The 15,901-nt window shown below is 43.1% G+C and overlaps 1 protein-coding gene across 3 annotated transcripts in view; it reads left to right on the forward strand.

Annotated features, from left to right (window-relative positions):
- gask1a (golgi associated kinase 1A) overlaps window positions 1–4,986 on the forward strand; it is a 40,359-nt gene extending 35,373 nt beyond the window's left edge. For all 3 annotated transcript variants that reach the window (XM_031868673.1, XM_031868671.1, XM_031868672.1), the window contains 2 exons: window positions 52–155; window positions 1,378–4,986. In XM_031868673.1, the coding sequence (XP_031724533.1) occupies window positions 52–155; window positions 1,378–1,582 (309 nt within the window). In that variant the 3' untranslated portion in view covers window positions 1,583–4,986. The remainder of the gene's footprint in view (window positions 1–51; window positions 156–1,377) is intronic.
- Window positions 4,987–15,901: the final 10,915 nt, after the last annotated feature.

Genomic DNA, 15,901 nt, shown 5'->3' on the forward strand with positions numbered 1-15,901 from the left:
TGTGTGTGTGTGTGTGTGTGTGTGTGTGTGTGTGTGTGTGTGTGTGTTCAGGTGAGGAAGAAGGATCCCTCCAGACTGGTGTTCATAGACAACGCCGGCAGACCACAGCAGTCCACCAACAACCTCAACTTCCGGCTGGTTGAAGGCATTGATGAGTGAGTACAAAATGCTGCTTCAAAGCAGGAAAGATGCAAATTTGAACTATATTTATATATTTCTTTGCTCCATTCTGTGCTCGATGTCCCACAGAGTCAGGAGCTCTTTCTTGGGGCTCACAGCAGGCACAAACACTGATGAGAGGAAATGTTTTCAGGAGAAAATAAAACACATCCAAACAACATATTTCCCCGGTGAACAGCTTTCAACTCAGCAGCGCAGAAACGTCCTCTGGAAAGTCGTTAGGGCTTGTTTCAGTGTCTGTCTGATTAGATTAGTGAGCATTCAATTAGCCTGCTGTTCAACATGCTGAAAGAATCGGGTCTGATACAATTCCCCCCTTTGTCTGTCACTTAGGATTACTGAGCCGCTCCATAAAATGCTCTTAGATATCTTAAGCCTGGACGTGAGACTGAATGCATATAGATTATTCAGGTCTTCTATTGTTTCCCCATCGCTGCAAAATAAAAGGAAAAGTTGGTTATTTTCCAGTGTACTTTTATAAACTTTGCTCAAGTATTTGTTTTAGATTTGATACATTGCTGGCAATCCAGCCCTGGTCTCATTCCCATACTACGAATCTGCATCGTCAATTACGCTTTGATGGAGAACATGAATCTCCCAATTTACGTTTGTATGTGACGTATCACAAACTGTTTAATCAAGGTCCGTGAAGGGAGGAGGAAGGGTCCAACATGGGACTTTCACCGAGGAGACCTCTGTTCATGTCCTGTGCTAAACCAAAAGTGATGTATTTTTACTTATTTTAACACAAAACATGACCTTTTACTGTACCTAACCAAATAGCTTAACCCTATATTGGTGACATACACGTGTTTAGAATTGTTGAAACGCATTTTTTGATTCTGAAACATTCACTTTCTTTTTTTTGTAAACTTACAATGCCAAATATTTTATTCTGGGGACTTGGTTGTGCATTCCCAGTTACTGTACATCAGTGGTACTCAACTTGCAGCAAGGATACAGGGTGGGGACTGACCATTTTATAATTCACAATAAAAAGTTAGTTGTATGGGAATTTAATTTAGTAGGAAACAGGGTTGAGTGGACACTGGATCAGGTTGCAAGAAAAACAATCGGTGCAATACTCTTATATTGAGGTGTACAGAGAACATTACCGCCTCTAGAAACTTCCAGGAAGGGTTTACGCATTTGTTTTGAAGCCACAACACATCAAATACGATGCTGTTCTGTCGTCAGGTTTCCAGAGAGAGCGGTGACGGTGCTCCAGTCAGGCTGTCTCGAGAGTCTTCTTCTACGCTCCCTTTACACGGACAGGGAATTCTGGGACAGCCAAGGCGGGGCCAGCGGTCTCAGGCCTCTCATCCGCACTCTGGAGCACAGAGGGAAGATTCTCCTCCGGCACATCAGGGACATGAAACTGCAGCTCAAGAGGGACCTGTGACTGAGCTAGCTGAACCCAACAAGTTGACCACATAATTCAGGTTAATCACAGCTGCAATGGTTCCGCTAGTTCGGGAGCACTGCAGACACGCTGGATCTTCAAAACAAACACCCTTTTTTTTAAGGCAAGGCAAGTTTATTTGTATAGCACATTTCAACAACAAGGCAATTCAAAGTGCTTCACATAAAACCATTAAAAGCATCAGAATGTAAGGCAAAAGAAAAGGGGTTACAATGAATACAACATCCACAACCTCAGGGTCCATGGAGCAATCTATTATAACCTAACAGTGGTGATATTATAACTGTATGTGTAAGTCCAACTTAAATCCAAAAAGTCATTCAGTTTGCAGTCAAACTTCACTTCACAAGTGATTTTCAAAATAATTATTAATATTTGGTTTACTTAAAAGTGATCAATTGGAAATTCCAAGCGTGACCATGATTGAGAGATTGCCTCCACACCGCCCTCAACATGACGACAGCTGAGCCGACGGCTAGAAGCTAACGGTGCTAGCAGCTATCGGTGCTAGAAGCTAACGGTGCTTACGGCGCGAACAGTGCAAACAAGGGCAACAGTGCAGACAGAGCTAACAGTGTTTACCTGAGGGGGAGTTATGCTCTGAATTTCAAATTGTGTGGAGAAGAAGAGAGTGCTCCTTCAGCCTCCAAGTCTCTGAGCGTGAGGGTCAGTTTGCATGTCGGATTGGCAGCTAAGCTGGCGAAGGCACCAAGCCGCCATGTAAAAGCTAGCTGCTAGCTTAAGCTCACAAGCCAAACACACACACTGTTCTGTTAGCAGAACGACGACCAAACAGGCTCCCTGACCATGATTACTGTTCTATGCAAATATGACCAAACGCCGTCATAAAACAAAAAATTAAATGTATAATGCATTATTATTATTATTATTAATCCTTTTGGGATGATTTTGTCTTTTTTGTTCAAAAGAGAGAACAGGATTTAAAGACGTTCCACTGAGGTGCTCGTTATTACAGGTTTCTAAGTTGTAACATATGAATTAATCATTCACTAATGATTTTATAGATCACTTCCGAGCCATTAATAATGGGTTGGAAAAAAGCTCTCTACTTGGTGTCATCAAGAGTCAAATAATTAATAAATGTTAATTTACCTTTTATTATAGTCATAGTTAAGTTATGAATAAGCAGCTCTAATAACAATGAAGACGCAGCTCTTTGGTCCATCACAGATGTCTTCATCATGAACAACTGTCCTGCTGCAACCCAAACGCTGTCCTTATTAAGGGCTCATAACTGCTCTATGAGGCATTAATTAACCATTAATAAAGCCTTTACTAACAACGTAATAGACTCCTCACAAAGGATGCTTTTATTAGAAAGCGATCTGATCCGTACTGCCATCAAAGCGTGCACAGAGGACGAAATGATTCTGCTCCTGGAGAAGAGTCAAACAAACCTCAAGGTAACGCAAGAAGCATCGGCAATCACACGCAGGCTCTCACGTCCAAAGTGTGTAACTCGTGCTAATTGTTTGATTATCAGCAGCACACAAATATGTCCCCGAAGCTCAGTCTGTTGACAGGGGACGCTTGTCACTCCGAATGTTTTTTCATCCAGTCCGTCTGCGCTCACTAATGTCTCTCCAAGTGTCCCCTCATGGGAGGTAAATGTGAGACTAATTATTCCCCCGCTTCTCCTCGCAGCCAAGTGAGCTGATTTTTTTTTTCCCCTAAACAATTTAGTGGAAAGAAGCAAAGTCTATTTTCTTTTCTATTTAAATATTTTACAGAGAGCAAGCGGCAGATTAAATGATTGATTCGGATGTCTGTTTTTATGAGATAAGCTTCTTTGCTTCTAATCGAGGGATTAAAAATGTCTGTCAGCAAATAGCTTCTGGACTGGATCCTGGAAGCCTTTTGATGAAAATAGACCAAATATAGATACATTACTTTTTATGGCATTTTTTTTCGTTTTTTTCAAGTGCCTGTCCTTGCACATTGTTGAAATGCACAGCGGCGTACTGAAGCTGAAAATTGGATAAAACTCAAGTGTCATTAAGGAAGAACGAGAGCTGAGGCTCTTCAGTCTGAGCGACACGTTTCTAGAGCTGAACTGTCACAAAACCGTCTTCTGGTATTTGGGTCTGGTGAAGAGCACAGATGATATCACTTGGAGCTGTTTTATGCCCGCTCTGAATTAACATTCCAGTCGTAACTTTGTGGATTAATGACATTTTCCATGGCTCGCTCTTTTCATCACTGAATAAATGGCTCTAATGAGAAATGGCTGAAACGTGTGATCCCGTCTTTATCCCCACTTTATCTCTCTTACATTGAATGTTTTGCTTCCCCCCCATGCGTCAAACCACCAAAAGTGAGCTGGCTGCCACTGGTTTTTAGATAACATTCATTTCTTGGCCATATATTTTGGTCGAGCTCATTTAAGCCCCATCTGGGTTACATTGGATTAAATGACAGCCATACAAAGCCTGCTGCACTGCTACAGGACAGTGGTTCAAAACAGCAGGATTGTGTTTGGAAATCTAGAAAAGAAAGCAACCGATATTTGAGGGAATGATTGCAACGTGGATGAGACGATGACCAATAACAAAGAAACACATGGATTGGCTGATTTGAAACGCTGGACCTCAGGAAACCCCTTCACATGATGTCAGACGCAGGGTGGCAGCCAACACGGTGCAATAACAAAAGGTCATGAATCCTAGTTCCTTCACTGCAACTTCACCCCCCTCTCAAATATTTAGAGTGATAACAAAATAGTCTGCAACATGTAATTCATTCAAAGAATTACGTCACTTTGTTTTTGGCAAAAAAAATCAAACAAAAAAAGCCGCATTCTTTGCAAGTCTTGATTAAAATATTACTTTTAACGATTGGTCAACTGTCAAGATGGTTGCAAAAATGTTTTTCTGTGGAACGACAAAGCGATTAGTCGGCTAATCGCTGCAGCTCTATTGCATGACGAGTGGAAAGTTGAACGTTGTGGCCGTTACATACCCCGCTGCAGTCCATATGTCTGTTTCTTTATGTTTCTTTAATGGATTGCTGTCTTTTGAATTTCTCTGTTGAATGTCTGTTTTGTATCATTTCAGAAAATGTGCAATAAAACTTCATTGAAAAATAGATATTTTGTATAGGATCATTTACAGTGGGTAAAAAAGCATCCAATGCTATCAATGAAATGAACTACATGCTGCAGGTTATTGTTATTCTTCAGGTATAGAAAGTAGAACGTAGCTCTAAATCAAATAAAGCGTTTACAATATAATGCCATTCAAATAGCAAGTTTAGCTAAAGAACACCAGAAGGCTGACGTTTCTCTGACTCCATGTTGGGTCAGTGGTGGTCCTCCATTATTTTCTACACTAACCATTTTCTGTGGTTGCCATGGTCACACAGTAAGCCAGGGTGGCAAGTAAAGAAAAGTCCATTGTTAACTCCGACAGCTGCCGAAAAATAATTGTGCACATGCACAGCAGCTAACTGACAGTTAAGTTAGGAGAAGAAGAAAAAACACACAACAAAAGAGATTGGGCTGTCAATCCTCTCCGAGTGTATTTGATATTTTTGTGTAAAAATTAATGGAGATCCCTGAGCCACCAGGGAGGAAGAGGAGGAGGAGGAGGAAGAGGAAGAGGAGGATTAGGGCATTTCCAATGCAATTCAATTCTTCTACGAGCAATCAGGGATGCAAAAAGCTGAAGCATCAGCTGTTTATTTCCATAAGGCCCAGGAGCTCAGAGCTGATTCCAAAAACAGCAATGAGAACGAACAAGAAAAGAACAGAGTGTGTCTGATGGGGCTTAGACATCGAGCATCATTCATAGCTAAACATTTCAACATTGCTGCCTCAGTCATCTCAGTCCTATGCACAACTTTGAACCGGATTGGAAGTGGAGTTCAGTTCACCCCGTATCCTCCCACCAATCCCCGTGCCAGCTTCCTCCCAAGCTGGATGGAGCCAGAACACCATGCAGAAGACAAGATGAGATTATATATCTTATATATCTTATATATTATAAAACCTGATACAAGCCTCCTCAGAGGGAGACGTAGCTGTTTTAAGATGACTGATTGTTCCGTGATAATTGGTTTGATCTGCAGAGATCATGTGTGGGGGACGGGTCAGGCTGGCGAGCCAGAGTTTTAATAAGTGGTTTAACATTGCTGGTGAGTAAACTATCTTTGGTTCATTTTCCTTTTCAGTTACAGAGAAATAGTTGCCTGAGTTAAGGAATTACAGAGGGAGCCATATTCCATTGAACCTAAGTGATCAGAAAACGTATCTGAAGTCCAGCACAAGGGTACATCAGGCCTTCTTTACCTTTGGAAAGATGTGAGTGTGTGCGAGGAAGCCACTTACTGCGAATGGTGGCGCAGATGTCATGATCTTGATTTTTCTTTAGTCTGTTTCCTGTTTTATTTTTGAAGTCCTCTGCTCTTGTGTTCCGTGTTTGTTTGACTTCCTGTCTTTGTGTTTTTCCCCCTCCTTTTCTCTGTGGATCACCTGTGTTAGATTAGTCTCGTCAGCCTCGCTCTGTTCCCTTTTCTTTCTTCCACCAATCAGCTTTCAGCCTGCCCTCGTGTCCCCCCTGTGTCTTGTTCTCTGATTAGTTTCTTGTGTATTTATAGTCCCGTCTTTTAACTGTCAGTTGTCGGTTTGTCTGCTGTGTCTCCCTTTGTTCTACTTATCCCGGTGTACCTGATGCTGTTTTATTTCATTTTGCTAATTTTTGGACTTTGGATTTTCTCTTAATTCTCTTTTGGATTTTGGCAGCGTATGGCCTTTTTGTTTGATTGGTTCACTTGTGGTTCTTCTGACCTCTTGCGTAAGTTTCGACCTTAAAGTGGTTGACGGAGCAGACGTGGCGTGCATTTTATTTTCAGCGTCTTAGATGTACCAGGCTTTAAAGTTACTCCAATGTAAACTCATCCATTGTTGGATGCTCCGAGCAACAAAGTCTGCATAGCGAGGAGGTCGGGGTGGACGGACAGGACTTTGACCCAGGAGACCACTGTTTGTGTCCCACGTGAAACCAACAGTTAACATTGACTTATATTCAGTTACTTACTTAAGTTACGTAGCTTTATTTGAACCCAAACCACAATCTTTTACTAAACCTAACCACATCGCTTCAATGCCAAAACCTAAGTGACGCCAAGTGGTTCTGAAGTGTCCGTATGTGATGAGAGCGGGTTGGAAGTCCACAAGCATCAAAATCCATTCAACCTTTATTTCATCAACATGTAATACTTGAATTATTTCTTTACAGGGCTTTTATAAAGACAATAAAGTAGTCCAGGAATATGAGAGATGAGTTTACGGTTAACTATAATTCCTCCTCACCATTGCGGAGGTTGAGTTATGGCGTCTACGTCCTCGGGCGTTTCGGAGAAAACCGCAACGAACAGGTTGAGCACAGGAGCCTCGCGCGATTATAACCAATGCTTGAGAGGTCACACCCTGGGCTTTTGCCCTGTGTGTTAGTAAATAGTCCTCAAATTCTGTTTACGTTGTGCTACTAGCCGGGAGCAGAGAAGTTATTACATCCACGGTACAGGTTTCATACAGGCGGCAACCTCCGGTTCCACAGAGTGAAGCCAATGCGGAAGTGTTTTAAAACTTGCATTCTCTCTACTGACCATCAGGGGGCGACTCCTCTGGTTGTATAGAAGTCTATGAGAAAATGACTCTACTTCTCACTTGATTTATTACCTCAGTAAACATTGTAAACATGAGTTTATGGTCTCAATTAAAGGCCATATGAGCGTGGAGGGCGGCACAGTCCTGTTGGTCTGATACATACTGTATATACAAAAACTATTTGTGAACTTTACACCGTATGGGACATAGACATAAATTAAGTCTATTTAAGTGTTCATACGGAGAAATTGATGCACCTCAAATAAAATGATCCTCGTATTTACATACATTTTACGTTTTCAGCCCAAAATGGCAGCAAACCCTACCGCAGTGCCATCTAGCAGCGGCCGTCTTCCTCTTTTTGTCTCCTCTAGGATTACACAAACTCAATATTGTTATGCAGAGAAGGGCACATCATGCAATGGGTAAATCAATGGAAGTGTACGTGAAGCAGCTCCATTTTTTTATTATGTGGATTGTACACACTTCTCACTCAACCAAGCGTGTGCCGCTGTCATCAATTTAAACTGAAGTGTCTCAGAGGGAAACGGTGTCTGATGTGCAGCACTGCGTCTACTGCTGAAAGACCACATTAGCCTTGTTCCTGTTTGCACTTCCATATGACTATATGTCTCTCATTCAGGCTCAAAACACAATTTAATATGTGCGTGTGTGTGTGTGTGTGAGAGAGAGAGGAGCGATGTGAACGTAAAAGCGGCCGGTCACCCATGACTCATCAGTAATGGCTATTGCAGCAGTATGGTGAAGGTCATTATCGGAGCAATGAAGATGGACAATAACAAGATGTATACCGGTCTGCTGTTAATACCTTGAGGCCCATGACGTGGATATGTGAGTCACAGTCATGCTCTCTGGGAGAAATAGGACAAACAGGAAACAAGGACATTTATTCCTCCCTTATTAGGGATGTATCAGATTTTACATTAGCTTAACTATCTGCTGACTGTATATAAGAAGTGGAAATGGTTTGTGGACTGCCGTTTTGAAGCCTTGAGTTCGACGCTTTCGCCGTCGCCATCTTGGATTACAGCTGTCCCAATGTTGTTTTTTTTGCCGTCAATGAACAGAAGTTACCATATTTAGAATGCGGACGAGTGACGTATACGTCTCTGGTAGCGGCAACGACCTGTCAATCACAGTAGCCCCGCCCTAAAGCATACCCTGCTTAATGGTCTGTTTGACTCTAAATGGACCATAATTTACTAAATGAACATCATGCTGTGTTGAAGAAGACTTGAAACTAGAGATTGAGACCATAAACTCATGTTTACAATGTTTACTGAGGTAATAAATCAAGAGAGAAGTAGAGTCATTTTCTCATAGACTTCTATACAACCAGAGGAGTCGCCCCCTGCTGGTCAGTAGAGAGAATGCAGGTTTTAAGACTTCCGCATCGGCTTCACTCACCAGAACTCATGGTTGTCGCCTGATGCTATCACAGGACTCACATTTATCTAAAGTAACTTCCAAGTTCATGACTGTTCAAGGCCCATGTATAAAATCAAACAATGGTTGAAAGTAAATATTGTAAATGACTCCTGTGTGACTACAGTTCCTGGACTCCGTCAGCTTGCTATGAGAAAATGTGACTTTTTAAATTGAATGGGTGAAAAATTTGAAAGCGTGATTGCAATGGAAAATGCGTTGGTTCTTGTACTTGCTAATTCCACAGTATGACACTATTACCACAGTTCATGTAAAAGAATGGAGCGGCTCAGTCATCCTCTCTCTGATTGTTGCCGCAGGCCGCCGGCGATTGAAAGAATATTTACACATTCTCTAGGTCAATGCCTCGAGTCTCTGCTCTTCTTTTACACCCTGATTTCTGCTCCTCTTTTCTTCCCTTATCTGTTTCCCTTTCAGTCGTTCTGAGCTCGACATTTGTAGCGCTAAGCCCTGATTTTGAATGCGACAGCTCCTCTGTGATGTGATGGAACACTTGCTAACAAGTTTTGATTAACAGGCTTGAACAGGATGTGTCCTTATCTGTCTGTTACAGTGCTATCAATGAAAAAGGCTGATGAAGTCCTGTCGCCAGGAACAAATGTTGGCATTGTACGTTTCTGGAAACCATGGAAATTATGAGTTTTTTTTCTTTGTTATGTGCACATTTTTGCATTCGGCAGAGCAAAGTGAGACATTACAATGAGCAATGTGAAGTAGTAAAAAGAGCTAAACAGTCCACTCAGGGCAGGTGGATGGGTCAAACGTCCAAAGTAAACATTGAGTTTACACTTGTGACATAATGTTACGTAAGAGCTCAGGGCGTCTGTTATTTATTCATGATTTTTACATTACATTGGTTCGTTATGTTGTTTTGTTACGTTGTCTCGTTACGTCGTTTTAACACATGAACCACGTTTAACCAATAGTTTTACAAAGTTAACCACGTGGTGTTCGGTGTTTCTTTAAGCGTGATACGAGACTCTTATGAAACGTACTCTCTTTCTGGCGACCCACTTTTAAAAAATGACAAACCATCGGGACCCAAGTCACAATAGTCCTTATTTATAAATCCTGAGAGTGAATTTGAGCAGAATATGAGGCTCATATTGATCTAATTGGTTGTGATTTATGAGGGGAAGATTGTTGATGATCACTGTTGTTTTTTTCTGCTTGGGTAACTTTTGGAATGGATCACACGTTTTATAAATGACAACCCTGATCACGACCATTATTCACGTCTTCATAGATTATAGCACGGCCCTTTGCTGCCTTATCTTGGATTATATGTACACACTGTCAACTGTAAATCTAAATTGAAATGACACACACTGGTTGCCACCGTCACAGGCCAGCCGTATAATGAGCCCTGACTAATGTCTACTAAAACACATCCTCTGGCCTCAACAGTCCAGTGGGGCCCTGGAGGTCAAGGACAAGTTCCATGTTGAAACCTGTCACTGGGAGGAAAACAGAACCCAATGGAGAAACATAGTCCTTGAAGGGGTCACACTTCATGAAGAGGATCTCCAACCCACAGCCTGCAACCTCTGCTCTTCAATCCCTCTGAAGAAAAGAGCACATTTTTTAACTTGTAGTCCACACTAACCCACATAGAGCAACTGCGTCTTCGCTCGGTATTCAATTTCCCGATAAAAGCATCGTATTAATAACAGCGTTAGTGCTTGGAAGGAGAATATAAGCACAGAGAGGACACAGAGTGTGTTACAAAATGTTTCTCAGCCCAGACTCACTGGAAAGTATTAACTAATTGTAGTGGAGTTGCAGGCTGGGAGCCAGACAAACAAATTGGGTAGAAACTAGTTGGAGACGTCGGCTGTTTCCTGTCCCAAAATGAGTAAGCCTCCACCCAGGAGACTCTGTGAAACGTGTGCACCGTTGCCACATTTACAGCTAGAGCTATAAAAAGAATAGCGGTTCAAAAAACGATGGCTACAAAAAAAAATGCTTGTGGTCATTGTTCTGTATAATTCAGAAAAACAATACACACTCCCTTATTCTTTCATGCAGCCTGCGTTCACTCAGTAACAGCTTGAGTTCAACAGTTCTCCAACATTCATGTGAGCGCTCCCTGTGGTCCTTTTGATATGATGCGGCTGCTGTGAAGATTTGCGTGGACGGGGCTGCTGCTCTCTCTCTGCAGCGCTCTGTTACATCTTTGCAGGTGAGCGATGTGACGGCGGTGCCTGTGGGGCAGACAGCCCGGATACCGGAGCTGCAGTGGCTGCTAATGGCGGTTTGCATGACACAGTATGTATGTGTTCACTTTCCTGCCCGGTCACGTCATGTCCCAAAGTCTGTCCCTGAAAAACGATGTGATGTCATCAGATTTAATATGTGCTGTGAATAAATACAACAATCTGGATCTCATTGGTTGTTTAGGCTTCAATTGAAGTGAAAATATTTAACACTGGTGTTCGTGTGACGATACCTTAATGTTGTAGTCAGGACCACCTTAAGCAAGACCAAGTCATGACCGAGACCAGAATGTATCAAGAACGAGACAAGACCAAGACTTTGAGGGGTTGAGACTAAGTCACGTCCAACACATGACATGTAATCCAGAGGCACTCCTCAAGTTGATCTGAAACACTGGTCTGGTCTTGGTCTTAACTTTGTGTGTGTATAAGTGTACCATGAGAAATAGCAGAGGTAAATTTAACTTCTGGGAATTTTCCTTTGTTTTCAATGAGCCATCACAGTAATGATGCTAACAAATCAATCAAATAATGCTGAAAGATAAAGGAGAAATGATAATACAGTCATCCGCATTTTTGGATACATTAGATAATGTTAGTCTGTGTTCTAAGCAGACCGGATGGCATGAAGCCGATGACAGAACGCTCATTACAACCACAAGAAACTGGGACGCTAGCTCAAAGACCTGAGACTTGACCTGGACTCTAGCTCAAAGACCTGAGACTTGACTTGGACTCTAGTTCAAAGACCTGAGACTTGACCTGGACTCTAGCTCAAAGACCTGAGACTTGACTTGGACTCTAGCTCAAAGACCTGAGACTTGACTTGGACTCTAGCTCAAAGACCTGAGACTTGACCTGGACTCTAGCTCAAAGACCTGAGACTTGACCTGGACTCTAGCTCAAAGACCTGAGACTTGACTTGGACTCTTGCTCAAAGGCTTGAGACTTGGACACCAGCTCAAAGACTTGAGACCTGACTTAGACTTGTGAGCATCTGTGCTTCAAGCCCGTGGATGTGCCATTTGCTCCTGCTACAAGATACTTTGATGGAAAGAGAGGTATGAATAATGAAAATAAGCCTGTCTCTTCTGGTGGAAAGCAGACTGCTGGGTGACATGAGATCGCCCTGACCTGTCTGGTCTGGGAGTCCTGGCTATTGTTGCCTGAAGAGCTGCCAACCAGGCTGGCACAGCTGATGCTCCTGACTCCTGCAATGATCCTGTGTCTCTAGCACGGCAGCCTGTCAACCTGTCAGCCGCTAACCTCACTGTTTCCTTTAAGATGCTAAACCCCGCCAAGGCAGCCGGTCATTATGCCAACTCCACCTTCAGTGCAGTTTAAATATTCCAAACGCTACAGTCAGCAAGCGTTGTCCTCATTCATGTGTTCCAGTACATTCGGTTAAGGTCAACCTCTCATGGGATCAAGCAGGTTTAAAAGTACGGCTGTGTTCAGTCAGGTGCTCACCTGCTCAAGAGAATATAAGGTGATGAGGGAATGGCAGTTCAAATGGCCAGGAGTGTCGATTTACACACAGATCTTCTCACGAGTTATAGATAAGACCTCTTGTGAATTGCTCTGTCATTTTATAAAAGTGGGGCCTCAGAAAAAAACGTTCTCTAGCTTTGTATGCTTGTACTTCCATTAATATAATTACACATATTTACACAACTGCATCTTAATACTAATCCACAGTGATTGATAGCGACACTGTCTGCTAGGTAACACTCTTTATAAACAGTCCTTACAGAAGACAGTGGATGGTTCAGCCTGTCTTAATAAAGATACAGCGTCGATAAAGATGTTGGATGTTTACACGTTTCACTGTGTCACTCTCTAGCTACATTTCTCACCCGAGGACTTTCCCTCCTTTCCCCACCCATCACCTGACATTGCCCCGCCCACCTGCTCACCTGTCCCCACTCTCCTCGTCAGTCCTCCAGATATTTAACCAGACCATTTTCCTTCCTGTCAGTTTGTCCTTGCTGCTTTGCTGCCATCTTGTTCTGCCATTTGAATGCTACTTGGAACCTAATTACAAATATAAACTACATGCTTGCAGAAGAATTCATCCCTGCTGAGTCAGTAATTAGGAGATGCACCTTTGGAAGCAGTTGCAGCTTTGAGTCTATGTGGACTGGTCTCTAATTAGCTTTGCACGTCTGAACACTGCATTCGTCTTTTCTCCAATTCTTCTTAGTTTTTCGTAAAAAATACTTACTAGCGGTGAACTGGATTCCTTTTGCTTTAAACAGACAGGTTGTCCCGGTGGGGGGAAGCAAACTCATTGCTCTATGTCATGATAGCTTATATACAGACAGCATTTAGACATAAGACAACTTTGTGGAAACCAATTACTGTTTAGAGGTAAATATGTTTGCAGCACTCATTATGACATCTGCAATACTTTAACTCTGAACACCTGCTTGATGTTTGTTGTTTTTCTCTCTGGACAAAGACAGAGAAAGAAGGTGGTGTTTTCTCTCACACTCAAACTCTAAAACACATGTCAGTGTCACGATCAGGCTTTGCCCTGTGTGTTCTGTGTCTTTGTTTCTTTCTGTAGCTCCTCACTCACCTAATCAGTTCATTCAGTGCACCTGCCAGTCACACTCACCTCATCAGCTCATTACTCTCACCTGCTCACTCTCCAGGGTAGCAGGGAGAGGGAGGGGTGGGGGGTCGGAGACGATTTCAGCAGACATTGGACAAACAACCATTCACGCTCCCATTCACATCTACGGGACATTTAGAATCATCATTTAACCCATACATATTATAACATAAATATATAATATAAAAGAGTGAAAGTGCGCTGATCTGTCCTCAATGGCAGCGCCATAGATACCGTCACTTGTGTCTCCCACTCCTCCCTATGCTGCTGACACGTTCATGGCAGAGCTGACCAAGATATGAGCCAATCATATTTTAGAATGAATCAATGAATCGAATACAATTCACTGGGGGAGAAAAGAATCCTGCCTGACTTTGTGTTCTACTCCTGACTGAACGGGAACAAGGCAGGGGGGCACAGCAGGATGCTCGGTGCGTAAAGACGCAACGGCAGCGGGGTTTTTACTCCAACACAACCTGCCACTGCAAGAGAGACGCATGTTAGCAGCTCCACACCTGACTGAGATCTGTTGCTGTTACTGACTGACGGACTGAGTGAAGGGTGAGAGCTTGTAGAGAGAAGTTTCTCTCTCTCTCCGTGTGTGTGTGTGTGTGTGTGTGTGTGTGTGTGTAAGCGCATATATGTGTGTATTATGAGTGATATTGGCCTACAGTGAGCTTTTGGTGAACTTGAAAAAGTCGTAGCCACGGGGCCAATGGTGTCTTATTGCGGCCTTGCACGTGAGGATGCTAATGTTGCATGTTATACAACAGTGCCGTCACGAGAGCGACGCCATTAGTCCGGCTACAATGTCACAGCGACAATACGTGAAAACTCAGCGGCATACATGAAGAGATTTTAAAAGACACGCATGATTTCTGAGCTTTAGTTTGCAGATGATCAAGTGATTTATGCATGATTTATGAGGTAATAATGCTCTGGTCGCCCAGGGGTGTGTGTGTGTGTGTGTGTGTGTGTGTGTGTGTGTACTCGGCAGTGTGATTCCTCCCCTTCTTTTTATTCTGCGGGTCATTTCAAACAAGCACGTAATGATATTCGACGGAGGTATTCAATCTTTCAGAGAATTACAACGGAGAGTGGTTAAAATCCACATCGTAAAATATTCACACAGAGCAGAACTTACTCATCCAGGGGTGAAATATTCATGGCTGCCTCACAGCTGGGCAAACAGTAAGCCATTGTAAATCCTGTATTTATTCCAATATTAATACCCAGACCGCTAATTGTCCTATACATTTTTCAGCGCTCATCACCGGGAGTAGTTTCTGCAATATTGTTTCTCATTTATAGCCAGGGTTTAAAGATTTATTCACCATCAGCGCGTTCTATTCATAAGTGTGTTTGTAGCTCTTCCCAGCCTCGCTGAATTCATTCCCCGTCTTCTCAATTGTTTTTCTGGGCTTTTTGGCGTCTCCCTCCTTCAAGGAAAACATGAACATCTTCCCCTGGGAACCCTTACCCTGTGCTCCCCTCCTCCTGATGGAAGAGTGTGGAGATGCCAGTGGTGTGTGTGTGTGTGTGTGTGTGTGTGTGTGTGTGTGTGTGTGTGTGTTTGGGTATGTGGTAATGGTACACCACCTCATACCTTACTTATGCTGATGTCTCTGTTTGGCTCCCCTGGGTCAGGGGGTAAGACGTACAGATGGATGGAGATGGCTCAGACCGGATGGATGAGGGGGGGGAAAAGAGCAGAGAAAAGAATTGTGTGAGAGAAAAAGTGGTGGCTAAATGACGTGGGGAAGAAACCACGAGAAACCCGGCAGACTGAGAGATGAGGAATGAAACAATGGGAAGAGGTGAAGAGCGGAGCAGCCATCCATCGCCATGACGAGGGGATGCTGAAGCTTGCTGAAGAGCTGTCTCGTTAACCACACTGAACACACGGACCCTCCCTCATGTGCACCGCTATAACAATGATGAGCAGTGCATCACCATAATAAGTCACTCTCGCACACACACACACAGACACAGACACACACACACACACACACAGGTGTATGCCGCCACAGTAGTAATGAGCACGGGGATCTGTGTGTTCTCTAATTCCCACGCAGGAGTTTGCGCGGAAACGCTCGGTGGGGAAATGATGCTAATGATAATGCGCCAAGGCTGACGTCTCAAAAACAGCATGAGCTTCCAATCAGATTCCAACTGAAGAAAACGTTCTTCGTATTTTCTTGTGACATTTAGCAAAGCAGCAGCAGCGCTGAAGTTTGCACGAAGCAGCAGGGTGCCACGGCTTCCTGTTGAGCCCTCGTAGAGATGCTGTTTGGGCCTCATCTGAAGAATGGGGGGAGAGTGCTTGGCTGAAAAATCTAGTGACATACCTGTCTTTTACATCCAAGTAAGGT

The sequence above is a fragment of the Anarrhichthys ocellatus genome, unplaced genomic scaffold, assembly GCF_004355925.1.
Source record: "Anarrhichthys ocellatus isolate YVR2014 unplaced genomic scaffold, GSC_Weel_1.0 scaffold43, whole genome shotgun sequence".
Classification (NCBI taxonomy): domain Eukaryota; kingdom Metazoa; phylum Chordata; class Actinopteri; order Perciformes; family Anarhichadidae; genus Anarrhichthys; species Anarrhichthys ocellatus.